This window comes from Myripristis murdjan, chromosome 5, assembly GCF_902150065.1.
Source record: "Myripristis murdjan chromosome 5, fMyrMur1.1, whole genome shotgun sequence".
Lineage (NCBI taxonomy): Eukaryota > Metazoa > Chordata > Actinopteri > Holocentriformes > Holocentridae > Myripristis > Myripristis murdjan.
In genome coordinates, this window is record NC_043984.1 from 20,964,206 (window position 1) to 20,992,052 (window position 27,847).

Here is a 27,847-nt window from a genome sequence, read left to right on the forward strand (position 1 = left end):
TGGAAATCATCTGACATTGTTTGCTTTTAATTGTTTACTTTTACAACCATCAATTTCATGTCGGTCTATAATTATATCTTAATTCTAAATATTGTGTCATGTGACAATAACAATAATAGTCCAGTTACTTATAAATATTTTAAATCAAATGCAATTATAATTTTATAGTATTTATTACACTGTCATATATTCTACTGTGTTAAGCCCGAGCTCAGCACTGCCCCCAATGTCCAAAAGACTGTACTGCACTCCTTTTTTTCTGTCTCAGCAGTCAATGGCCTAAGCTGGGATTTTTCTCTCTACAGGCCCGCATGAACTGCTACATTGTATAAACCATGTATCATATACCATATATTAATCCTTAATAACAAAAAGCTTTTTTCTGTTGTGTTTGATCAGTCCATAAATGTAAAACATGATAATAAAAAGCAATTGTTAACAGGCTTGGCTTACATTGTGATAACCATGTATCCAATACACATTGAGAGTTGGCCATTATCATCACGGTTGGGTTGGTTATTTGAAAGGTAGCATCAGTGGACTGTAGTGTCAGGCATGGCTAACTGGAGCATGGGCAGATTTTAATGGAGATTTGGGAAGTGTGGAATAATAGCAGTGTGTAAAACTACCTGAGGGACAAAAGTAAATCAAACACTTGCCAATATGAAGACACTGGCCTTCAACATAACCTGCAAAGAGAGGCCTTTTTGAAATGCAAGTGTGCACAAGACACAGGGAGAAGAAAATCTGCACTGTGGCACAGTTTTGATGCATAATCAATGCTGTTGCACTGAGGCAAAATACTAATCCATAATTCTACCTATGCAGCAAATGTGGCAAAATAGTGATCCATCACATTTAAATATCATCCAGTCAGGATCTGTAGGGCTTAGGTATTTCATCCCCCAAGCTGTTAATAGTGGAAACATTAAACATTCTTGATTCTAATTATTAAATATAATGTCAGGTGCTAGAATCACATTATTACACAGCATATATAATAGCCATCACACTGTTGTATACTGACAGGCACACTGACATCATAATGGCTTTCTCTGTTATCCTTACACCTTGGAGGATGGTTTCTGAATGCAGACAACTAAAAAAATGTAGCTGTGAATTAATTGCTTGCAACTGATTGCCTAAAAACCAGTCATCACTTGTCACACAAGACATGCAAACACTTGTTTCACATCGAACAGAAGGCGGAACATGTGACAGACTATATGGGTTAGGCCAAAATCCATCAGGTTTCTGACTGTCTAATTAAAAGCTTTCCCAGTCCTATTATACTAATCTGTCCAGGATGTAATAGTGTGCTATTGTGAACTTTCTCTTGCTGTTACTTTGCTTTTGAGGTGAAAAACTCAAGTGAATAAGTCAACACACCCAAGAAGAATAACCAAAAAAATTTAAAAAGTCCTTTACAAATTCTTTTATTTCAGCATAATAGTAAGAAGCCTTTCCTCTCAATTCATACAGTTGAAACTAATTGGATCACAAGGGTACATATTAGTTAGCCCATTTTACAATAATCATTGTAACATTTTTTAGGAAGTTATTCTTATGCACTCATTTTGCCTACACAAAATAATCAATATCAAGATCCTATCTTAACTGAGGACCATAACTCTGCATGCAAGACTAATAAAGAAAACAACTAATCTGTGATAGCTACTGTTATGCTGTTGTTCATCTAATACCATTATCAATATAATTCACTACAAATACCAGGGACTTTGTATAATAAAGAAAACATTTTCTTGTGGTACTACTGCCTCTAATGTCAAAATTACTGAACATACTGGGCTCTCAACTGTACTGATCCAAATTGTTCTGTCCACCTTCTCTGCCAAGTTGAGGAGAAATAGGCTCTGTCTAAAACCTAAAATCTAGTACAGTCTGAAGGAAAAATATCCATATCTCTTTTTTTGTCTTTTTTTTCCTTTCACTCCAGTGTTTACAATTTTATCAGAATAAAAAAAGGTCCTTGAAACAATCATCAAAATGTGATGAGAGAGAAGTTCTCAGATAAATCAATCCCTTGATCTCTCTGAAAAATTAAATCTCAATCTTATTAACAAATAATCCGAGACTCAAGGATTCTATTGCATTTAAACAATGATATTGATAACAATACTTAAACAAAAGGAAATAGGAATTTAACAGGTGAAGTCAACTCTATTGCCCATTAGCCGTTCTGGTATGTGATCGTGCCAGCAGTATCCCTTCCACAGATTTGGACTGGGGGTTTCCAGAGCATAAATTAAAAGTACATTTCTCAAACCTGGCCCTTCAATGCCGCGGAGTTTTACTTCAGTAAAGTCACTCTGAACCGAGTCCAAGCGTGAGCACGCATAAACTGTCCGTTAAATCAGTCCTGATATCGACAAACCATTTAAAGAAAATTTCACATCCCAAGTCCCTTTCAGGAAAATACTACTTAAATTAGGAACTCATAACTTATTTCCACAGCCCTATGCCACTGAATCACTGAGAACACAAACCCTCTCTCTGTCCAATCTACAAACCTTAGTACCAGTGATCTACTTTAGGATGTCACCTGAACATACAACCCTGGCTGTTTTCATCAATCAACAATTTTTTTTGACTGGTGTCTTGTCTAGTTTTAAATTCAAGTGATCTTCATATAGCACATGCACCAAGTGCCTTAAGTTGGCAAACAAGATCATGGGCCCCCAGAAATCACCCTTGATGCTCCTCATCCCATTTTATACATCTGTACACTGGTGCGACCTCACTGATTAGGGGACGTTAACGGCATTTAGAAAGGTGTGGTGTGATGAGCACAAGGCATGTATAACTAAAATAGTAATGCATAGGTACAGATTTAAATCGCTGATACCTCAGGCCAAATTCCAAACCCAGATGAGGCCTAGCCCAGGATTACAAAACATTTCAATGAAAAGACAAATGTGAGGATGTTTACCAACCCATCTGTGTCTGTTTTTTGGCCTCTGAAATTTAAGATTTTATTATATAGAGTTTACTAGAATAGCGTAGTGGACTAGACTTCCCATCCAGCTGTAACTCTTATATTTCTATGTCAAAGAGTCTGGCTCGGAGCGGGGAATTACAAGCTCACCAGTCACAGAAAGATCAAGTTTGAGAAATGAAAGGCAGCAAAGTGGCCCTGATCAACTGGCTCCTTGCTGTCTTGACCATGACAGACTTTCACACAGTATGACCAAAGTTCATCATAGGTAAAAGCAATCGTTCCGTACAATATCATTTAGCACTACAATGATTATTTGTGTATCCGCACTTATTTAAGGCTAAGCCCAATAACATAACAGACATCCAGTATACACACCAACCACATAATATTTGGATGAAAAGGCAATTGTTAGTGTGTAGCAGAGTCAAGCCAAGTGTTGATTCTGCTATGGCCTGCAGCTAGCCAAAGCACTGCAGTGGGAAACAAGTTAGCACTAGTGACTTCTCACAAGGACTGTCAAACTCCCAGGGGTTCCTGAATGATTATATAATGTGTTACATTGCAATCAGTAACAACGACCCAAAATATTCAAAATATCATCAAAAGACAACCTCTCAACAGGAGAAAATTTTTTAGTCTGTTTTAGCGCCACTGAAGCCGTCCACATTCTATTAGTGTGACGGCTTTAGGAAAAAACATACCTCGATGATAAAAGGCTGCGTCTCGTCTTAGTAAATATATCTGATCCACAATAATAAACAATTAGTTAAGAAAAAGGCAAATGAAAAAAGAAAAAAAAAGCACACTAAGGCCACAAGATTTTGTATACCCCCACTAGAATCTGTACAAACAACATAATGGGACTTGCTGAAGCGGCCAACCTGCACTATTTTAAACCAAGATCTATGAACAAACAGAGTTGGGAGAGACAACTATCTGCTGTAGTACTGCAGACCTCCAACAGCATAGCTCCCAGTAAGAGTGAAGGGGGAGGACTTGCTAAGGCTGTCATCCTGTGCCATTTCCTGAGTCTTTAGCACATCACACAAGACACAGAACATGATACACGGGCAACTTTCCTATCACCTAACATTAACCCATGACATCTTACAAAGGACTAGAGTCAAATGCAGGCTGCCCTCATGTCACCCACTGCTGGAAGTATAGTTTTACAGTTATGTAGCACTGTTTGATATTACCATTTTTTTTCCTTTTAACAAATATTTTTTTCTCTAGGTTTCCTCTGTTCTGTGTTACAGTGGCAAGGAACAGTAATTGAACTTTCTTATTTTCATTTTCTTTTCAGCCCATTTTGTACCAAAAAAATATTTAATCAGCACATAAGTCCCATAGTCAAATAATGATATTAAAAGTTTTACAATTATTTACATACCATAGAAATCATATATTATAACTGCAGTCCCTTTGTTGATAAAGTCAGGAAACCCTGGTTGTTCGAGTCATTTTCAGGCCAGATTAAGCTCTCAAAATTACTAGTAGAAGATGAAAAAAACCCATCATCCTGGTTAAGAGTGGAATGACTCTGTGACCGGAGCAAGACCCAGCAACAACAAGCAAGCTCTGGTCTGTATGAAATTTTTAACAAACTGGTTTACTCGCTTTATCTGCAGGGACACTAGTTTCATCGATTTCAACTCAGGTATTTTTTAAAAAATATATATATACATATATATTAAATGGGCTAAATAAGCAAAACCATTATGAGTTTCAAATACTCTTCCTCACCACTATAACAGTCACACATGAATCCCATTTTGTCGCTAAGGTGTCAGGATGAACAAAACCCACTGTCCTACCCCCAAGTACCACCAAAAGCAGATATATCTGAATAACAATACAAACTTTTCTCCTCAAAAAAAAGAAAAAGAAAAAAAAATGTACAAAACAGGACCACTGTTTATCACAGAAAAGTCTCGGTCTCAAAAAAAAAAAAAAGAAAGAAAAAAAAAAAGGAAATCAAAAAAGGAAATACAGTAAAAAGACAACAAAACAAAAAAACTCAAATGTCCCTCTGTCATTAGTAATCCCAAGACTGGAGCTGCGAGATCAGTCTGTGCTTGAGTGTGGCGCCACTCAGCACAGAGCTGAGAAGAAACCCTGTGGCTTGTCCCGTCTCTGGCGATGTTATGGATGTACGTAAGGTGGAATGTCAGACAGCCAGCCGACCCGGAGGGGGATGCAGGGGACTCCAGGTTGGGGGTGCAGGCGGGGGTTCCTGGGGGTATGGGCGTGGTTCGCAGCACGGCTGGTTCTCCACTTTGGCTACACCACGACCCTGGCACAACCGCCGATGCCGCAACAGCCGGTCTGTCCGTGAAAAGTTCTTTGGAGCACAAAAATTAGACATGGTTTACAATTAAAGCAAATCATTTACGTTAAGGTAACAAATGACAGGTCCTCCTTTATTCATTGTTTGCGGTAAATAGCAGTGCAAACTACTATACTACTGGAGTATCCCAACATTTGATGGTTAAAACTGAGTAGATCCCTTTCAATTCCAACACATTGATTATTTCAAGTGTTTTTGCTATTTGAAGTTTCTTCTCAGCATTTTTTAATTTTATTTTACCAGTTAAGCATCAACAGCAAGTATTTTGTAGTCTCATCCTTTGCTAAAATGTTATATATATTAAGCTTGCATACCACTTGACCCAGGTCAGTTGGTGCTGTGAATGTGAAGAACTGATAAAACAGAAGCAGTAGTCATCCTTATTTCTCCTCACCTTCCTTTCTGAGTGGTTATCTTAAAGTTGGTTACCATTTGCTCAAGGAGATGATGTTTTAATTATGAATATCTAGCAATATTTTGTTTTCAGAAATGACAGAAAAAAGTTGTGACAGAAACTGAGTAAAAACAGACCATTTTGACTGAATGACAATTTTGTGTGATGCCGTACCATCAATGTCATTTGAACAGGGGTTGGGGAAAAAAATATCCTCATTTGTCATTTTATGATTTATGATATCACTGAGCAAATGTCCAAATGTATTTAGTTAGTAAACATTTATTTGCTTTACTAGAGCAGTTAGGGTTAACATGCAGTGCTCAACCGAACATTAGTGGTATCTGTTGAGGATATCTCTCATTCAAGTACTTAACCTAGTTCTCTCCTAGACTGTCCAAAGATAAACCAGCAAACCTTTGGTCCCAAGCCCGCTTATGTTCCGCTTATGCTCTGGACTTCTGCTGCCACAATATTGTTACGGGCATGATTATGGGTATGAGGATGTACATGTGACCAGGGTGAGTCCTGTCCACTTTGTTTGGCTCAGTTGTTACATACCTGCTGACACCGTTCACACTGGTAAGGCTTCTCCCCACTATGGACACGCTTGTGTCTCTCAAGGTGGTAGCGCTGGATAAACCTCATATCACACATGTCACAAGCAAATGGCTTCTCTCCTAAAAGAGCACACAAATACAGAGTCAATGAATCAATTTCGGGGTCGCACCTCAATAAACTGCGTGCAATTTTCACTTACTAAGTTTCGTTTGGCGATTACATTTCCAACACCTACAAAAAGAGATGGAAAAACTTGCCCTACCGGTAAGTTTTTATAATATTTTCCAACTGCAGTTTCAGCATCTGATAATTGATATTTTAAAATGCCTCGTCATCAACTCATTATGTGTAGATCAGAGTGGAATTTCAAATTTTCATGTCCCAGATCTACGCAAGATGGTGCCCCCAAAAACTGGGCCAAGTATTTTGAGGCTGGTTCAACATCCCATCAAATGACTTCACAATCCAAACTCGAGTTTGTTGTCGTCCTTTAATGTTGCAAGCGCCAGAGCCTTCCTCAGTGGTAAGGGTACGGTAAGTGAACGCATACCCGTATGAGTGAGGCTGTGTCTCTCCAGGTGGTTACGCTGAATAAACCTCATGTCACACATGGAACAAGCATACGGCTTCACCCCTACACACACAGAGCAATATATTAGCCCTATCTCCCAAAAGTACAAAATATACAGCTTAGAATCTCAGGCTAGCACTAAGACTAATGTAGAGACAGAGAAACATTCTATCCTAATTGTAAGTATGCAGTTTGCACCTCGTTGGAAAAATGTTGAAAGTCGTCAGACATGCAGGTGACTCCATCAACTAAAGAACTAATACACTCAAATCAGATTTTCTTAATGAGGCAATTCTCTCACTACATCAAATATGAAAATAGGAACTCAATATGCCCGATTTTAAAGCAAAAACATCTAGAGTTGCCAAATGGGCTGTGTGACAAACCTTTTATCATTTTATGTTGTGCCTGAATACATATCATGGACATCCTCACTTGTCACTTCAACAATAGGCTTCACTATTTCAGTGCCCTCTCCCTCTTCAATGTCTGTTTTGTTTGTTTTGTTTCACAAAAAACAGTAACATTTTTGATGGTCATTTTTCATATGTAATACACACATCTAAGCGGCCAAGAGTTTGAAATTTGACCGATCACTGATTATCTGTAGAGGCATTTACACCACTGTTTTTCCATCGCTGATTTCAAACATTTTAGAGACTCAACTTGGCTGTGTTATAACATGCTTTTGGGCCAATTACAGTCACAATAACAATGTTTTTTTGTTTTTTGTTTTTTTTAAAGTAAAACAAAAACACTGTGATTTTGAATGCAATGATGCAATCAAATGGTATAACAAATTCAAAAGGCCAGGGCAGTCATGGCAGAATTGGGTGCTCTTTGGGAGTTGTGTGTTGATTTATCAAGACATTTTAGAAATCTTTTTAGATTAACTAGCACATAAATAGCAGCTGGAATGACAAGCTCAAAGGGACTCAAAATATAGTACTTCATTATCATTATGACTGCTTTCTCCATTAATTAAACTGTGAACATTTCACAATGTAATCTGTGTGAATAAAACAGTACTCATACATTGCCCTCCAGTATTACTGGCACAGAGTAAAAAATAGCTAAAAGGCTGAAAAGGGTAATAAGCAAGTATATAAGGGCTGCAGGCCTAGCTCAACACTGAACTGCTGCCAACCTGTTAGATTCATTTCAAATCAAATGCTCACAAGTGCTGTAGCAGTTGTACTTTCCAGCAGCAAAGTACTAGAACAAACAAAAATGTACGGCAGATTGATCTCCAGGACGCCCACCAGCACAGCGCAGCTGTCTGGTGCTCAAGATGCAGCTTAACCAGCCAAAATTAACTGAATAGTGGATTATACACTCTGGTTTTCATCCAACAATAGCACGAACATTCATAAAGCTGTTTATCTGTTCATCAGGTTTTACCGTTATTCTATCCTAAGCCTGTACTGCGAACCTTGTATCGTGTATCACACAACACTAAGTTAAGTATGGACTCTTAAGAATGGAGAGCTCTACCCAGCCAGGTAGCTGAGATACGGTAAACAAATGCACAATTAAATGGCAGGTACGGCCAGTTTAATCTGAGCCCTGGAGAGGCAAAACTGTCCTGTGAAAAGCACGTTTCATGACCCCACTTTCAAAAGTACCTGCCGATGGCTTTGGAAAAAAAAGAAATCTGCCACAAAATTATATTGTGGGAGTTATGGGCCCTGTAACTGATCACATAGAAGATGATTTTAACAACAGAGGGCTTCCTTTTCTAGTTGGTTTAGGTGTAGCTTGTGTGCTGCTTTTGCAATGCTGGGTGCCTTGACTTTGTTGCTCCAGGTACCGTGTGTTTTTGGAAGAGTGCCTTCATCAGCCCAGAGTGAGAAGAGGCCAGCTGATTCTTAGTCAAATCTGTGACTGCCTGGCTAAAGGTCAACTTTGCAGTGGCAAGAGCAAAGTAAAGTAAGAACTCTCAGCCAAGAGATACTAGTAGAACATAGATGTCTATGAGAAAGGACAGTGGACAGTCAGGAAAAATTACCCATTTCTTCAGACCTCTTAGGGAAGCAAGCGAGGATACCAACATGATAAGGCAAGCGTAACATCAGTGTTTTTGGGTGAGGCATTTACTATGGTCAATAGGCAAAAAGCAGGCTATTATTAAAGATCACTGACTGGATACCTAGTGAGGGATCTCATATCAAATGAAGATTTGACATTTTGAATATTGTATAAGCACAATCAAATGAATTGTGTTTTACAACAGCAGACAGCTACAGTCATTACTCGCACATTCAACAGCAGGTTATTTGCTGCTAGATTTACCCCATCATTTGAGCGCCCCTCACCTGTATAAACAGCCACAGTAATGTGTACAACAGATGCATAACATGCACAAGAGACTGAGAAAAGATATAGCATAGAAAGGAGTGTCAGTGAAGAAAGACAGAACAGTCAGGAGGAAAACAAAGGTCCAGCTGAGGGACAACAATGAGAAGGAAGACTCTGGATTCAGATACTCTAGATATATATACTCTAGATATATAATAATATATTATCAGGCAACTCATGATTTTATGTGTTCTGCATTCTCCCTCTGAGTTCAGGAAGCATTGGTCAAGCAGTCTGAACCCTATGTAGAAAACATTTGGCTGCTGAGCATGTTGTGCACTTTGTGTTGTAAACACAGTGTGGGTGGCACATCACTTGTTATAAAACAAAGCAGTTATTGTGAGCTAGATGCCCCCGAAGCCATGCTGGTTCTGTGGCTCACAGGCATGCTAGTGAGAAAAAGAGGAGCTCAGAACAGGTACATTAATATGAATGCAACTGATATATCATTTATTAAAAGCTAATGTTGAAAAAGACAAGAAAAGAAGAAAGCAAAATCTGATAATTAGAAGGGCATTGGTGTTAAGTTGGCCACAGCGGCACTTAACATTCAAGCTGTGCCATCTAAACAGAGTACACCATATCCTAGATATTGTACATAATAGGTAGTTAAAAACTAAGTATACAAGCAAAAACTCCCATCATATAGCAAATGTCCATCAATAATGGACACCTGCTATTGTGAAGTGGCCTCATTATAACTTCACAATCTATACTATCATAACCTAATCCACAGTACAACTCATAAGGCAAGTTTAATGCATACCCAGCACAAAATATATAGCCTGGAACCTGAAGCTGCTCACATCATGCTAGTAATGTCACACACTACTGAACAGAACTGACTGTCAGGTCTACTCCAAGTTATTTCCACTGTTGCACAATCTTTTAATTACCCTGTTGGGCCTTTTCCAGTGTTGTCAATCATTCCATATTTTGGATATCATCACACTGAGGTCACCCCAGGTGGCAATGAAGAGGAAAAAATTAATTTTTGGAACTTTAAGACCCACCTCATGTTTTTCAGGGTTGTTTGTTTTTACAGCCCTTTAGCTCATTTTCATCAAAGGTGCCAACAATTCTGGAGGGCAACATTCATTCAAAACTGAGAGTAAAATTAAAAATAAAATACTTTGACACAGTTCAACCGAAGGTTACACAAATAGAACACAAACAGCATATATTCTAATTAAAATGGCTTGTAGATGGCAATTACCTATGAAAAGACCTACGAAAAACATCTGTTTTCACACTACTGTGCAGTATGTTTGTGCAACCAGAGACAAACGTCCCTCCTGTTAGCACAATAAAGATTAAGTGGTGATGCCCTACAAAATGTGAAATGGGCAGGTGCATGGACGCATACCCGTATGAGTGAGGCTGTGTCTTGCCAGGTGGTAACGCTGAACAAACCTCATGTCACACATGGTACAAGCAAAAGGTTTCACACCTAAATGCAGAGCATCAATACATTATTTTCAGGCTGCTTATTTTTTTGTTTCACAATCCATCAATGAGCAATGTAAGTCAAACAAGTGTATTCAAAATTGATGGGTTGTTTAACCAATTTGGTTAGGAATTCATGCTCAGTGCTCAAACTCTTGATGTTCCACCAGTCCAATTAAGAGAAGCATCCAACTGTGTTAACCAATTCTTAAATCCACAACTAAAACACATCACATGAGCTGATGATGTCACTATCCTGTATTCTTTTATACTTCAGATTCGTTTTTTATGTTGCATTTGCACAAATACGTAGGATAGGCTTTATTACGAGAAATGTTCTGCATGTTAATTTTTTAGAGGAAATTGTAACTGTCTTAAAATGACTGACCCTGTGTCTAAAATAATTTGTTTACTCTGATCTCAATGACATGGGTAAGGTGGGCGGGCGCATACCCATATGAGTGAGGCTGTGTCTCGCCAGGTGGTAGCGCTGAAAAAACCTCTTGTCGCACATGGTGCAAGCGTAAGGTTTCACACCTAAACGCAAAGTAGCAATATTATATTACTTTGCCTCACTTCCCATTATTTGGTTTAGGAGTGAATATCTAAGCTATTGGTTATTAACCACACATATGCCAATTCATGCAAAAATAAAAAATTCTTTCAGATATTCCTCACATAAAATTTATTCATCTATTTCACAGTGCTCTTGTTGCCAACAAACACCAAAACAACAAAAGATAATTTCTTTAAATTACCCTGGTGAATTGATAATGGCTACCATCAACAGACTAGGAAATCACTTTCTAACCGCACATCTGTATGGACTTTTCCCTTCAATACAATAGACTTATTTCTACATTTAACTAAAATTCACACATCCATTCCTGACACTAAATGTCATGGGCACGGTGCACGGACCCATACCCGTATGAGTGAGGCTGTGTCTCGCCAGGTGGTAACGCTGAAAAAACCTCATGTCACACATGGTGCAAGCGTAAGGTTTCACACCTAAATGACCAGAGCATCAATATTATTGTGTGTCTCTGCCACAGAAAGGGAAAAAAAATCAGCAATCCTATTACTCAAGAAAGTTAAAGAGTACAAAACTTGACTAAATTGATTATTGGTGGTTAATAACCAATGTCAGACCCTAGAATTACTTACAGGTGAACAACAGTGAATAAGATATTTGTCTCAAATTACAAAAATCTCAAAAGGGGTTCTTAAATCCACTTACACATCACGAGGTGATGTCATCTAATGGGTATTACACTTAAAATAAATCTCATCCATCATCATTTGTACATGAATACAAATATTTAAGACTAGATCAAGCATACAGGTGTTGAAGCATCTTAATCTTGTGGCTGGGTAAGATTGGCAGACGCATACCCATATGAGTGAGGCTGTGTCTCGCCAGGTGGTAGCGCTGAAAAAACCTCTTGTCACACATGGTGCAAGCGTACGGCTTCACCCCTATACACACAAAGTACCAACTTTAGCATAAACAAACTCAACTGCCAAAAATGATCGATTTTAAACTTTACTAATACCAATATGTTTAGTAAAGTTTGGTTGCACTCATCAGCGCTTTTTCTAACACGGGCCCTTCCTGCAGGTTTCCAAATATATCTGCTACTCCAATTGGAACATTGCATTTTCACATCTGATTTTAGTAAAACTAATTAGGATAGGTCTAAGGCCAATGTTCAAATTTGCAAGATTGTGAGATAATGGAGATATCTCCTATCAATAACAAGTCATTTACATCACCAACCCTGTAAAAAATAACCAGACAAATAATCGAGCCAAATCAAATGAGCGCATAGTAACTGATTCTAAGTACAATCAAATTTCAGATAATCACAATATGCTACCAGGAGTTTGTGTTCACATATGCCCAAACGCACAAATATTACATATAGCTGCGCAGAACAGATTTGTCAAGGGGAAACTAGAATTTTTCACGCTGATCGCAAGAGGTAAGACAATTTTAGGCAGTTGGTAAACATCTATACACAAAACATAAGATGACAATGCTTAGAGGAACGCTCATGTATAACATATTTAACAAACAGCTGATTTAGTTTAACCGACTGTCCTGAAATCCGTTACAGAAAAACCTGCCTTCCATTCTAAGGGTATGGAAGTAAAAAATGCATCATAAACTAATCTTTAAATATCTATGATTAAAAAACTATTAAACTATGAAATCAAAGTGACAAAGTAGAATAATATACAAATACAAACTGTTCTCAAATAAGAAGAAAGCTAAGCCTCACAAGCAATTGTAAAGTTATACTGATATTTGATCTCATTACTTTCAATGTGAAATGACAGTGATTAAGATGTAGGTTTGTACTGTCAACTTTAAAGTTGCACTGGACAAGATTTTTTAATACTCAAATATCACTTTAAATCACCAATTGGGATTGCAAGAGAGCAGAGCATCCCATCCCCCTTAGTCCTGAATGAATCAGACTGGAAATCCATGCCCATCCCATCGCCACACCGTGCAATACTGTACCTGCCCCACAACCAGTTATGTCCTGCAAAGTACCTCGACTGGTTCATTCTAAACCTAATATGCACTCCAAATCCAAAAGCATGCACATGCAGTCCTGAAATGTTGTGAATTACAGTAGCCGTCCATGGTAGTAGGGAACTTTTATGATGACCCAATTTTGGAAATATGCATGCTATTAGCCAATGCACTGCGCAAGATGCCTATCTGTTCCATAGTGAGAAGGTGGCTAGAGAGAATAAAAACCCTATACATGCATGCACACAACTGATAAATGCATTTTTAAATGAGGCTACTGCATGTTATTACCTGCATGTTTGCTGCACCCAAATCAAGAGATAAAACCAAAACAAAATTTAACTACTGGCTGCATGTTTGCAGGCCACCCATCTGGTACCTGCAGGCACTTTAAACAATGCAGGACTCTGAGACCTGCCTGCAGTAAGAGAGGACACAGATAATCCATAATCCAAACTATCTCCTAAACAGCCACACTGGTGAGTCTATAGAAAGCTGGACTGATTTTCAGAGTCTTGCCTCCCGTGTCCATTTTGTACCCTTTTGTATAAAACGATCACAGGTTGGTTAACTTATGCACAATGAGCACAGTTAACTGGTGAGCTCTACAAATTTCAAAATGTTACTCCTTGCAACAATTTGCAACATCCAATGTGAAAAGTTGTCTAGTGCAGCTTTAATGTGAAGATCTTTTCAGACAGGGGAACGGATTGTTCACTGGTTCTAATCCTTATGAATTTGTGCAATGTGGAAACATGTCAAGAGTACAATTAGTTATTTTTCATATGCAGCAAAAATAAATAAATCTTATTGTTCAAGATAACAATTAGTTATTTTTCCTATGCAGCAAAAAAATAAATAAATCTTATTGTTCAAAGGCTTCTGTGAGTCTGCAGTGCACAGACACAACCAGTCTTGGAATCTTACTTTTACAGGCCCTTTGAAGCCATGATGTATTTCATGTATTTATGGGAGTATTTATGGGACCTGTGGACGGCTATTGACTCTACATTACTCAAAGGGAGGATGGAGTATGTGGCTGGCTCAAAGATGACAGGTAAACAACAACCTGATTAATCCTGCCAGCCTCAAATCGTTTTAGTCCTGCCAGCTATCAGTGTTTCCAAAAACAGGCTCATCTGTGGCAGACTGCCCCAATATCAGCACAGCTGCCACAAAGAAAACCTGGTCCATATGTGGAAGCTGATTTAAGTGGAGCTCACACAGGGCTGGGCAACATAGCAACATTATATTGACATCATGATATGAGACTGGATATTGTCTGGCATTTTGGATATCTTAATATCATGATGTGACCCAAGTGTTGTCTTTTCCTGGTTTCATGGGCTTCATTAGAGTAAAGGCATGAAATTTTCAGGACTTAATCAGTGTTTCCCCAACCATTGCCTTGGGGGGATCCCCTCTGAAAGAAACAAAATATTTTATGTTATTTACCCAATTTATGTGCACTCATTTCATTTCAGTGCGAGTCTCTACTGTGTTTTGTCATTTACAGTTGCACTAGTTTCTCTCTTCTTCCCTGCTCCCTGATTTTCACCAAGGGTGGGGCTTAGCTCCTCCACACACACACACACACACACACACACACACACACACACACACACGATCCATCTAAAAGTGAAGACGAACAGACGTTGACTCTAAATATTTGAAATTCTGGCCAAAATGTATGTCCATCCATCCACCCCCTCAGAGTAGTCAACCTAGGGGAAACACTGTTATTAGACTGTCCTAGATGTTCTATTATTTACTTCAAATTATATAGTTTGCTCCAAATTACAACACATTTTCTTTTACCTTTTCTTTTGAAGATATGTAAAACTGAAATAGAGTATATGTGTTTTTGCTCAATTGACATGTCATTTCACATAGAAAGTATGGAGAAAAATATATCGCTGCTCAAGTACTAACGGAGCTCCTTTTAGGTGTTGCTCTATATTTAAAACATTAGCACTGGTCAATGTATTAACTGAAGGAAATGCAAACTCAAGTTTGATGCGGCCACGCAACAGTGAAGGAGACAGACAAAGTTGAAATAATGAAGACATACCCGTATGAGTAAGACTGTGTCTTTCCAGTTGGTAACGCTGTATGAACCTCATGTCACACATGGTACAAGCATACGGCTTCACCCCTAGACAGAGGACAAAAGTATTAGATATATTTCAACTTATTGCATATGTTTTCAAAAGGCTGCTAATTACATGTCTTACTGAACCTATAATTCAGAGGGACATTACACAAAAAAGTGAGACATTGTAAGATGTCTGACATCAATAGGTCTGATTGTTACACTTACTTACTCCAAAGGAGTAAGTACACTCTCTGTTTTAGGGAAAGAAGGGCTCATAAGATGAGGTTTTGACCATGTTTAGTTCTTTTTGGTCACCCCACAAATAGAACTGTGTGACAGACAACCAACCCTTTTTCCTCATCACAATTAAGACTGCTGATGCTTCAATTTCTAATACTTTTTAGTGTAATGTGCCTTTGATTGATTCATCAGTTATACAGTATTACTAAGCAACAAAATTTTACTACACATGCAATAAATAATACATTTACAGTGTTGATCACAATACAAGCTTAAAAGACAGAAAGATATCAGTCATTTTCCAGTGGACAGTTTCCAACAAAGCCTAATATTCTATCAACTTTTTTTTAGTAGGGGAAGTTTATCAATAATAGCAAAATATGATACTGTATGAGATATATTGGGGCTTATCAATAAACATCATTCATGTTTAAATTGTTCTTTCATGAGAAAGCTTTCACAGTGAGAGGATAACAATTAATACAAGCATACCAGTATGAGTGAGGCTGTGTCTTGCCAAATGGTAACGCTGGAAGAACCTCATGTCACACATGGAGCAAGCGTATGGCTTCACCCCTAAACGCATACAGTACCAAACTTTAGAATCTGTTCTCATTAACTATGCACACAAAATCATTTAACAAACAATGATCAGTTTTACTTAATTACAAGACCCTTTGTATATCCACAGCCAACTATTCTCCATATAGATAAATTTCACAGCCTAAAAGCAGTTAGTATATACCATGAAATACATAACAAAACAAAAGAGATGCAAGTGTTCAAGTTTTAGTTTGTATTTCAGCAAAGCTTCCATCATCCATAATAAACATGGATTGAGTATTACAAAATAGACATGCTCCTATGTCAAAGTACTCTCACAGGTAGGCGCTGCCTACGCACCAGGGCAAATCTCTAGAACCCCTGGTACTGTCAGGTGAGAGGGTTGAGGTAAGACTCATACCCGTATGGGTGAGACTGTGTCTTGCCAGGTGGTATCTCTGGAAAAATCTCATGTCACACATGGAGCAAGCATATGGCTTCACCCCTGCACACACAAGAGTAAAAACTTTCATGAAAAGTGAACAGGTTACACCCATTCATATCATGTATCTATACATGCCAACACGAGTGGCAGCAATGTAATAGTTTAAAAATGAGTAATTCAATGAATTCACAATCTGTCAAAATGTTTAAACAACTGGCCTCAATGCAATGAATTAAAATATCTTTTCTGCAGGACTCAATGCTGCTTTTGAAAGCAGTCATGCTGCTTGTAAACGTGGAAAAAATATCTTCAAAGTCAAATACAGAATTAAAAACGAAGCACTTAAGTGTCAATCCTGGTCACCCAGGGAAATGCTAGCAAAAAAGGTAAGATATCCAGTAAAGGGGATTTATGTTTTAATAGTTTTACAAGCCATACTCAAGTTTGTTGTGTAACTAGTCTAAAAGCGAGGAACTGCTGTACTCCAGTACCCCACATATTTGGGCTCTAATGTAATAAAGAAGGGCGAACCCGTACCCGTGTGAGTGAGGCTGTGTCTTGCCAAGTGGTAGCGTTGGAAAAACCTCATGTCACACATGGAGCAAGCGTATGGCTTCACCCCTATACACAGAGTATGAAAGTATTAGCTAGAATCATGAAAAATAAGTTTCAACACATAACCATCAACTCTTCTTCCCTTCAGATAGCTCTTCTGATGCATCTTTAACAATTCATATAGGCCTGAAAAACAGATGCTTCTTGTGAAGCTCATGGTTGTGTGTGCTGTGACTGGGAATTGGGTCAATTCAGTCAAAAAAGACTGCTGGATTTAAAAATTTAGGTGCAATGGAAGAATTATTGCACAGAAAAAAAAGCAGAGCATTCAACAGGGGAAAAGTCGATTCAGGTATCCCTCTCACACACACATTAAGGCTGCATTAAAATTAAGCCCTGGTTTCTAGTCTTTTTGTACTATTAACTGCGGCTGTGCATGTGCAGCACACCAAAGTACCTCTGTTTTAAAACGGTTCACACATATCTGCCTTCCTTCAGTGCGTGCATTTACATGTACATCTGTAATATTTATCTTCATTCCACGTTTGATCTAATAAAATCATTGGAAACATGCTTTACCACATGGCATGAAATGATTAACATGGATTAGGGTTAACAGGATCATAAATGTTCAAAATTTAGGCCTGCATCAACAGTCCTACATATGTCCTGCATACATCTATAAGAAGTTTGTGAATATATCAAGTCTAAATACTGTAAGTCAGATTAGAAAACCCCAATGCTAATTTGTGTGCTTTCATTGCACAAGATAAGGCATCCTTAAAACACCACAGTCTAATGAGCTAGGGTAAGCAGACGCATACCAGTATGAGTGAGGCTGTGTCTTGCCAGATGGTAACGTTGGAAGAACCTCATGTCACACATGGAGCAAGCGTACGGCTTCACCCCTACATACACAAAGCATCAACATATTAGCTGGGAGGTTCCTTCTGCATCAAGGTGAAGCATCATTCACAAGGCATTACTAGAATCTGGCAGACATTTCACTTTCTAGTGAATATTTCATGTCAGGGACTGATTTGTTTTACTTCTACTTATTCAAAGAGTTTGTTGGGGGGAGCATTCCTCTTGAAAGATTCTGTCCTACATCATGAAACACATATGGCAACAGGAAATATGCCAGGCATGTTTAAAACAAGACATTCAGGTAAGAGGCAAGGTAGCAAAGAAGCGCTTAGACGGCGATCACACTGGCAAGCTGTAGCAGAAACGCCAGCATAGTAATGTAGCTGTCTCTATGGCAGTGTAAACAAGCATTTGAATTGTCATAGTGAGTGTGGCATCTTGAATTAAACTTTGTTCAATTTCAATGTATCACAATTTCACTGAATTTTCTATGGTGGCACAGCAATAATTACTTATGAGTGTGACAATAAGCCTCAGATTTTCAAAAACTCCAATCTGATCGCCGCCTTAGGTAGTAGAAGCATCTGTAGAGCTGTGAGCAGCTACATATTGACCGAAAAACAAAACAAAACCAAAGATCAAAACATACAAACAAAAATGTTTAAAAGACCAGGCAATTACATCTTAAGACACGTCAAGATTAGCAGCAGTAAATCTGCTGGTCAAATACATGTGGACATCAAAGGACTATTCCCATATTATACCATGGCCTAAGTGAATTGGCTACTCAAATGCAACTGAATCTGGCCGGAGGTCATTTCTTTGAACAGACATTTACTCCCTGCGCAACTTAAATGCAAGATATTCAACATTAATGCACTTGCAAAGTTTCAGCATTACAGCAAGGCCACATACTTCTAAAAAACAGATTTTCATGTTACCCAGGTTAGAAGTCAAGTTTTCTGAATAACGTGCAATCCCTACAATTAGTTTGTCCTAATGTGCCACCCCATAAAATGTACCACCCACTCCTCAACAAATATCTATAATTACAATATGATAATGTTAGCAAAATTGTTTTGTATTAGCGTGCAGAATTAACTCAGGTTTTGATATGCCCACAATGTTTTGTGGATGACAAGCTTTAGCTCACAAGCTCTACTTGCATGCTGAAGCAGGAATCAGGCTGCCAGGAAATAAAAGATGTCAATGAAGTAATTGTGTTTGAAAAAAAAAAAGTACACTTCAAGTACTTTTGAATCAATACTTGTGACTTCTTGGTGAGCTTTGGCAATGGCAATGGTATAAGAGGGATAAAGCACTTTGAGGGGTCCATTAAAATTTCTGCTTCCTATCAAATGTTTATTTGCCTCTAAAGGTCCATTACAATATTTTGAGACACACTGCCATGTGTCATGTGTGCCATTTTGAAAACACCATTTCTTTGTGAAAAATGGTTAAGATTCGGTGCTTCTGCAGTCATTGATTAAAAGATCAATTTCAAAAGCACAGTTGTCTAGTAACAAATCAGTAATGCTTCTTAGTCTAGCACCATTTGAAAGATCAATATTTGCATTTTGGGCTGTGGGTTCTTTGTAATTCATACCTTGATGGAAGTTAATACCTCAGATGATTCTTCAGCGTCTATTTCTATTAAAATATTAAACGGGGGGTTGAAAACCTATGCCAGGCACAACATTGCTTGCTAAGTTTCACTTTTTTTTTTCTTTTCCAGCTGCTCATTTGAGCAATGCTGCTAATGGGTTTTTTTGTCATTACTCCTTCTGCCCTAATATGTGCCACAAGCTGTAAATATTACCACCCCATCATAAAAAACAATCAATGTTAGAGGCAGAACTCCTCCTCTATAATAAAAGTACCATGAAACTCCGCATCACAATCCATTATATACCATGGGTGTGTAGCGATACATCAGAGATTCAGCTGAAGTAGAGTCTGCAGTACGCAAAGAAAGCCTTAACTAGTGTAAGCATATGAAAAAAGTGACACCTTGGAAGGTTTTCAGGAGTGTAAAGTGCATTACAAATACAATGGACATATACCACAAGAATTAGCACCAAGCAGGTATAAAGTACCTATATAACATTAAGGAAAAGCAATTGCCTGAGGTATCAACTCCGAAGGCAAGAGTAGCACAAGACCCACATCAAATACTGATGCTGTCTGTTGACTTTTTGTGCAACCCAAAAGGTTCAAATAGGACTACTAATAAGTAATAAACTACATCTAAAAATCTAAAAATCCTGTCGGAAACTAAAAGGTACAATTAGTCCACAATATGAGAGGTCTTGGGTGGATTTTGAAAAGGATTTTCCTACTGAACTTCTAAAGACTTTTTTTATTGGGGCTGAATGTTGGTTTGACTTGAAATGGGTACGGTAAATGGACGCATACCCGTATGAGTGAGGCTGTGTCTCTCCAGGTGGTAACGCTGGAAAAACCTCATGTCACACATGGAACAAGCGTACGGCTTCACCCCTATGCACACAGAGCATAAAATTATTAGCTATTCAGTCTGCACAATATGCTAAACTCAGCAAAAAGATAATTTTACTAATTAAATTTTCCTAAGTTGAGGACATAAAGAAAAGATGCATTGTTGCTATAGAAACGCAACTGCTTACTCAGGCTACTGGGATATCGGAATATATAAACTACCATATAAGCGTTGCAAACTGAATAGGATTAATTTGATCAGCAAAAGCTGACTATTAATGCATTTCATGTGGTCAATACAAGAGGCAAAAGGTCACTTTTGTAAACAAACTATTAGGTTGGAAGTTGACTTACCCACAGTGCATACTCTTAAAACAATGAAAAACAAAGAATGCAGTGTCAAAAGGTACAACGCAAATACGGTGCAAAGGTTTTAAGTACAAACCTCATTCTCCATTTTAAGTAAGTAATTAGGAATATAGTCCTTTGATGTCCATGCATTGGCTTTCAGTTACACAGAAATACAAAAAGATTTACAAACAAATGTCAAATACTGAACAATCACGTGCTTTGTGCAGCCTGTGCAGTGAGGCTTTCACAAATAGACAATTACTGTGTATATATTTTCTTCTGGTGTTGGGGGACCAATATATACAAGAGAACACCTGTGCTTTGTAATTTGGGGTGAACGGATTTATTTATTTTGCTTTGTTGGAAATTACTGTCCACAGACAAAATGAACCCTGAGTATCTTTTGTCCATTGATTCAAGTGGAAGACTACAGAAGTAGTCTGATTTAATGTAATATGGGTACGGTTAGAGGACGCATACCCGTGTGAATGAGGCTGTGTCTCTCCAGGTGGTAACGCTGAATAAACCTCATGTCACATATGGCACAAGCATACGGCTTCTCCCCTAAACCGAAGAGCACCAGTTTTAGTGAAAGGTCCCCACAGATACCACCAATTTAGCTGTGAGGCAAAAGCTAATACCAAACAAGCGCTTTAAGCAGGCCATTGCAAAACCTTACAGTTGCTGCACACTCCTAGATTCAGTCCAACTTACTCAAGCTCTGAGGACCTCTATGTACAAATGTGATTTAAGCAATCAGGTATTAAAAACTGCTTATGGATATGCTATGAACGCAGGCTGTTGCAGACATGACACATACCTGTATGAATGAGAATATGTCTCTTCAGGTGGTAACCACTCCTAAATGCTCCGTAACAGTGATCGCAGATAAAATTTTTCTGCACTTTGGATGCTGGACCATTTTCATCTGTACCTGTCCCCTATTGAGAGCCAAAAAAAAGAGCAGCTGAACATTTGAATCAAAAGTCACTGATGTAATGTTATAACCTTTGATGCAGTACATTTTACCACAAAATTCAACTACACAATCTTTCTCTCATACTGTTGAGGGAAACAATTATGTCTCCAGTAAACACCCACACACCATTTTACTGGATCTGGTGAAAATCTGCAGTGCCTCTGACAACTCGGGGATGGCAGGGTAATGTTTCCTGTATAGCTTTTTAGTCGCAGTGCTGGCAATAGGGGATTTAGGGGGAATAGGACGACTGTCCCATGTCAGTTGCTATTAGTCCTAGTTTTGGTTCTAGTGCAGGTTGTAGCACTACAGCTTTATGTTTATAGGACTACTTCTACGCACTGGGCATATGCTTGCTTGTGCTTGCTGAGTCAAAGTGAGGTAAAATGTTTTATTCATTTCCTATTTAACCTAGCCCTGGTGGTAATGTCCTTAGTATGGTGGTGTATTGGAGTACAGTGAACGTAGAGGAAACACTGGGGGGATTTTTGATTCACTAGGGAATAGGGGATGATTTAAACCCTGAAAGGGATCATGCGGATATGTAACATTAACCTAACACAGCTAAAGCCAATTTAAAAAAAATATAATAAAAAAAAAAAAAAAAAAAGGAAGATAATATCACCCTAAACTGTTTTGGAAAAGCAAGGCCATTTTAGTATATGCTCATTTTAAAAGACAAAAGCCACAACGCTTTCCAACGGCCTAATGCCCTCTTGTTACTGCTCCCCGTTATGCACACAACTGCAGTTATTGTGCTCCTCTTCTCTCCATTCCCCTCCCCCTCTTTCCTCTCTAGAGATCCTCCACCCCCTCCACATCTTCCCTGAACTCCTCCCCCCACCCCCACACAAACAAAATGTGCACACATGAAAGCTCCCAATCGGAGACACTAAAAAGTTAAATTTCTCTACGAAAACACATACAGAAGCCTAAAGCTATATTTTCTATGATGAGAAAAAACAAATGTACACAGTAGATATTACAGAGGCTGATGCTCTTTAACATTCACAGCCACTGACCTTCCCTCCCCTTCCTTCTTGTTCTCTCACTTTACAGGGCGTTCCTGACTTCCTGTTCTTTTTTTTCAGCTGCATGTCCTCGTTGGCCCTCATCTCCTTCTCATCCAGCAGGCGGGGAGCTTGGAATTCACCTTCCTTCCGGATGAGCTGGTGATTACAAAAAATAGAGGCTTTAGATCCTCAAAGACCACATATTACCCTGTCATGGCAAAATGTATATTATTTCAAATAAGTTCCCCTTAATTTAAGACCAGATAAAAGTATCTCAACAGGACATAAGTTAAATGAGGGGACATGTGAGCCTTGGTTATATACCTCAGTTTTCTCCCACAACTAGATTAAGTGGCTAGTGTTTCATACTTGATATGTAATTTATGCATCTTGGTGTCAGTAAACGGGGAAAGTGATTATGACTGAGGAAAAATAAGCTCAGTACAACACTGCCAAGATGACCGCCTTTTCACTTTTGGATACCCTACAGAATTGGGTTAAAAGGTTGCACTCATTACCAATAACTGGATTACGACTTAGTGTTAACTGGAAAATTCAATTTTAACAGTCATTTCAAATTGTGACTGTGAAAGAAAGCCGCACAACTGCGTTTTCAGTTTTATGATGGTAGTGAGTTTACAAGTTCTATGATATTAAATCACAAAACAAAAAAGCCCCGTTCCACTACACATTTCCTGAGTGTGTCCTAACCAGAGGTGGACAGCTCATTCCAGATGGGAGGATCATGTGGCTCTGGGGTGCACGGTCAGGGCCTTCTCTCTGCGGTGGTGCATGGCCAAGTGGAGCCATCATTTTTTTGGGCGGAGCGGCCATTGAGCTGGCCTGCATCAGGGCCATGCTGGAAAGGACAGCTTCACAGCCAAGCAGCCCCGCCTGGAAACGGAAGACAGCAGGTTTAAGAAAAGAAAAAAAGTATAAACAACCTATGCATTCAGCAAAAAAAACAAGCTGTAATTTTACATTATCTGCATGTAAGCCATTATTACCACTCACACGGCATCTGACTACTTATGTCAACAACGACAACATCCTGAGTGACACATGACTGTAAGTAATAATGTTATTTGTAACCATTTTGGTGCTCTCAAAACAAACCCATTTCATATGGTCGCGGACTGAGCTGCTGGGCAGATGTGACATTGCAGTGGGAACGGTGTATGTGAGCGCAGGGACAGGGGTGGGGACAAGGTCATCCAGAGATCCGTCAGTCAGGATGGTCGGTCTGGTGGGAAGCCACACCCACCTCACTCATCTAGCATTAAAACTGAGGAAGGGGAGGATGATGAATGAAACAGACAAACATTAAATTACAACGGCATCATTGGTTGTATACAGTCTGTCACACCTTTGTTTAACTCCACTCACAGTTGTTTCTTCACATTTACATTTCAAGTTTTTCCGCAAAATATTGTACACTGTCAATGTTCAGTTGCTGCAAATAACAAACATCAATAATAATAAATTTAGCTTGGACTTTGGTCACACATACTCCTTCATGCACTTGCTATCAATGAAACAAATGAACAGCGAGACAGCTTATTTCCTCTGGCTATTATTTGATTAATTATCTTTTCACCTTGTGACTGAGCTATCTTAGGTGACCAAGGCAAGAAATTTATGGACTGTTACTACCACTTGGTTTGGGGAAAAAAATCCTTTGATGTTACACAATTTGCCTGTACAGAAAGACCAATATGAGCATAGCTTATATTAATGGTTCTAAGACGGTTTGGCCCCTTGACCTCTTATTGCCAAGTATATGACAAGAGGGTAACAGTCTAACCAAAGAATGATTTTTTATTACCAATTCAAACAGTACCATTTGATTCATTATCACATAAGAAAATGGAGTGGAAAATATTTAGTACTTTACAAAAGGGCAAAAAGTATGAAAATTAAAGAAAGACACAAGATAGTAATCTTGGACAGTAGTAATATGTTTGTTGGTCTTTTATTTTTCCCCTTTACCATAAATAGTTTTTTGAGTTGGTGCTACTAAAATTATCATGTGACCCCTTGAGGGTCCCAAACCGGAAACCACTGCCCTCTACTACTGATAATGTGATCTACCAAGATAGCTACCAATAGCCAAACTAAGCTCACTGATTAACACAGCAGTAAATTACATGAATATTAACAGTAACACTCCAATCTAACTACACAGCCCACCAAGATGTACTGGGGAACACAAAAAAGAAGCCAAACATTTCTGAAAGTAAATCTGTGTTTGAATATGCAGTGGGATGTGTCAGTATTCTATATGAACTGCTGCAAGTTTAGTGAGAAGTGGCATTGTGTACTAGTATTTGGTAAAATCTGAGTTAAAACCTGAGAATTTGAGATGCTACTGCATAGAAACAAGGCAAAAAAAAAAAAAAAAAAAACTTCTGTGCAATGGGGGTGAGTTATGCCCTTGATAGCTCAGCACGTTAAATAAAAAAAAAAAAATTCTGTGTAAGGCTGATGATATACCTAATCATTTTGAGACAGTAGCACAATTTCCCAACAAGAAGTTCAAAAATATTCAGTTGAGGCATTTTCAGTAAAACTACCATTACATGAAAATGTGAGTAGCCTATGTTAGCGCGATTATTGACATAATATTTAAAATGATGCACATAAAAAATAATCACTGTCTACAAGGACAATACTCGAAACAATAAATGGTTAAATATAGTTAAAAATACAATGGGAGGCTAAGGGCACTAACAACCATGTATTTCACCGGTCCTGTACAAGAAAACTGTGACTTGATCTGTCCTCTTTACTCTAGCTCACCTTAACACATCACCATTCACACCTATGAACAAAAATGTTAGTGATAAATCTGATTAAAAAAAAAAAAAAGTTAGTGATCTAAAAAATAACCTATATACCTAAAAGATGGAATGGGGTTTGCAGCTCAAAATGTGACGAGATGCACACATAGATTGAGGCTAAGATTTAATAGGTAAGGGTAGAAAAAGAAAAAAACATTACGCAAAACTAAAGTGTGCAGCTTTGCGAGTATAACAACAGGTAACGATAAACAAAGCGTGGAAATGAGCCATGTAGCTAGTGAGAACGGGTGACTTTGGGTTTGCTTTCAGTCTACATCTGTTGTTTTCACGTGAAATTGAGGGAGGGCGAGGCCCCCTTCCTAACACAGATGCGGTAGCACACATTTTAAGGAGGGATATTGAACTGAACAAGAAACACGAGGGAAAAAAAACATAGCCCAGGGTCTGGAACTACTGTATATTTCCCTGGGTTTGGATATGTTGCGAGGAGGCCATTAATTTGGTGAACAAATAACGTTACCCAGTCTTGGGAAGCACTGTCGATGTAAGCCGAGATACAGCTATCTGCTGAAGGTGTGCGAGTGAATAAAGTCTTTATTTATTGTTGTAAACAGTACAAGTAAGTTATTAGAGTTAACATTAAGTTAAGACTAGCGTTGGCTCACAGAAGGCAGAGATTTTGCACGTTACGTTAACGGTTCCTCACGTTACACTGCTCTCGCCATTTGTGTTAAAGGCAGTGAGCTAACGTTTCTGAGCGAGATAGATAACTAACGCCAGCTAGCAGGCATTCAAAACTGTACGTGTAGTTTCTAACAAAAAAACACAATAATGATGGTGTTTGCGCCGTGTATGAAATCAGTATGTACACTTTCTATCCGCATCACTAGCTGGGCTGGCCTTAGCACAGCTTCCAAACCTAGCTCTGCCGACGTTGAACGAGCTTGCTAGCATTAGCTAACGATAGCTGCCCACTCGCTGGCGCCCTCGCCCAGTGTAGTTATCGCACACAATGATGTGCACCCACCTGGATTTCGCTTCGATATCTCAGCTCTGTGAAATCTTCCGTCCAAGTAATTTTGCGATTAAAGCATCATCACACCGCGGTACATTTTAACGCAAGCTCCGCTCATTCAAGACTAGAATCAGCGATAAAGACATTCGTGATGGCCGTCGTTGCGAGCGCCTCCCCCTCCCGCTGATTTAGCTAACGTTTGCTAGCTAGCTAGTTAGCACTGGCTATCATTGACGCTGAAACATTAAATAAATCCCTGAGCTGACTAGACCCAGTGCATTTTTTGCATACGATTCAGAAGGAAGCAGTCTGCACAGATAAAAAATCATCGAGCATCGATGAAAAAAACGAACAGCTAATATTACTTAAATACCTTTTCTGCTTCTCTCGTCCGACGTTTTCAATCCCCGTCTAGTTTACAAACACAGGAAACGCCACAGGATGTAACCCACTCCCCCACACAGGAAAGCCTTCTCAAGCGAGGAGAAAAGGGTCAGCATAATAACGATTTCTTCAATCAGCTCTCCGTCTGAAGAGAGCGCTCCTTGCAAGAGTGGACAAAATTTATCTTACTAATCCATTTTCAGTATTATCCCGGAGCTGCAGCGCATTGTTCGCTTGCTATAGTGTGGTCGATCTGGCCTGTCTCAGTTTGCAGCCGATTCAGACGACCACGGAGCAATGAGACGTAGAAAGAGAAGGAAGGGCTGCACAAAATGACAAATAACAGACTTCATCATCCACGCCTTTTCAAAGACCTCCTGTGCCATGTTACAGAGCCGAGTGTAGGAGCTCCTTTACGCGCATCCTAAATCGTATTTTTTTATCCCCTACCTTGAAATTATTTGTGTAATATGAGAAATAAACAATTTGTCATTCGAGACCAGCTTCTGGGTCTTCAAAGAGAAATCAGCAGAAAGAGAGAAAGATCACGACCTAATGTGAAAACAGAAAGAACCCACTTTGAGTTAACTTTGTTGTATTTCTTTTGACTTTCATTGTAAATTTAGACGATAATGCCCCCATTTTCCTCAAAGTGAGAGGAGAGGGAGAATTGACATATGCTTATTTCGTAACATAATTGTGTTTTTAATAGGAAATCCTACAAAATCTAATTGAACTTAAATGCCACTGTTTCAAGATATGATAGGATTTCTAGTGGTTTATTATTTTATCTCATTCATGTGTGGTGTGCATATTTTGATTTGTGTCTTAAGTCCTAAATGCAATATCTCAATCTCAAGGACTAGCACAGAATTAGTGTTTTATGTGTGTTTTGGGGTCATGAATTTTATTACATCA

The 27,847-nt window shown here is 38.7% G+C and overlaps 1 protein-coding gene across 22 annotated transcripts; it reads right to left on the reverse strand.

The window, feature by feature from the left end:
• Positions 1 to 1,420: 1,420 nt before the first annotated feature.
• On the reverse strand, positions 1,421 to 27,283 carry znf740a (zinc finger protein 740a). Of its 22 annotated transcripts, none has more exons than XM_030050854.1 (19): positions 26,919 to 27,281; positions 23,846 to 24,014; positions 23,441 to 23,623; positions 22,739 to 22,885; positions 21,558 to 21,678; positions 21,218 to 21,301; positions 20,345 to 20,428; positions 17,887 to 17,970; positions 17,045 to 17,128; positions 16,484 to 16,567; positions 16,012 to 16,095; positions 15,256 to 15,339; positions 12,035 to 12,118; positions 11,567 to 11,650; positions 11,093 to 11,176; positions 10,560 to 10,643; positions 6,815 to 6,898; positions 6,265 to 6,383; positions 1,421 to 5,303 (listed from the first exon to the last, which is right to left on the reverse strand). In XM_030050854.1, exons 2-19 carry the CDS (start codon positions 23,888 to 23,890, stop codon positions 5,130 to 5,132), a joined length of 1,797 nt encoding a protein of 598 aa, XP_029906714.1. In that variant the 5' UTR covers positions 23,891 to 24,014; positions 26,919 to 27,281; the 3' UTR covers positions 1,421 to 5,129. The 22 variants fall into 22 exon arrangements, with proteins under 22 accessions (XP_029906714.1, XP_029906715.1, XP_029906722.1 ...); XM_030050855.1 differs by lacking the exon at positions 26,919 to 27,281 and adding an exon at positions 26,558 to 26,807; XM_030050862.1 differs by lacking the exon at positions 17,887 to 17,970 and having other exon boundaries at positions 26,919 to 27,283.
• Between the last annotated feature and the right edge of the window lie 564 nt (positions 27,284 to 27,847).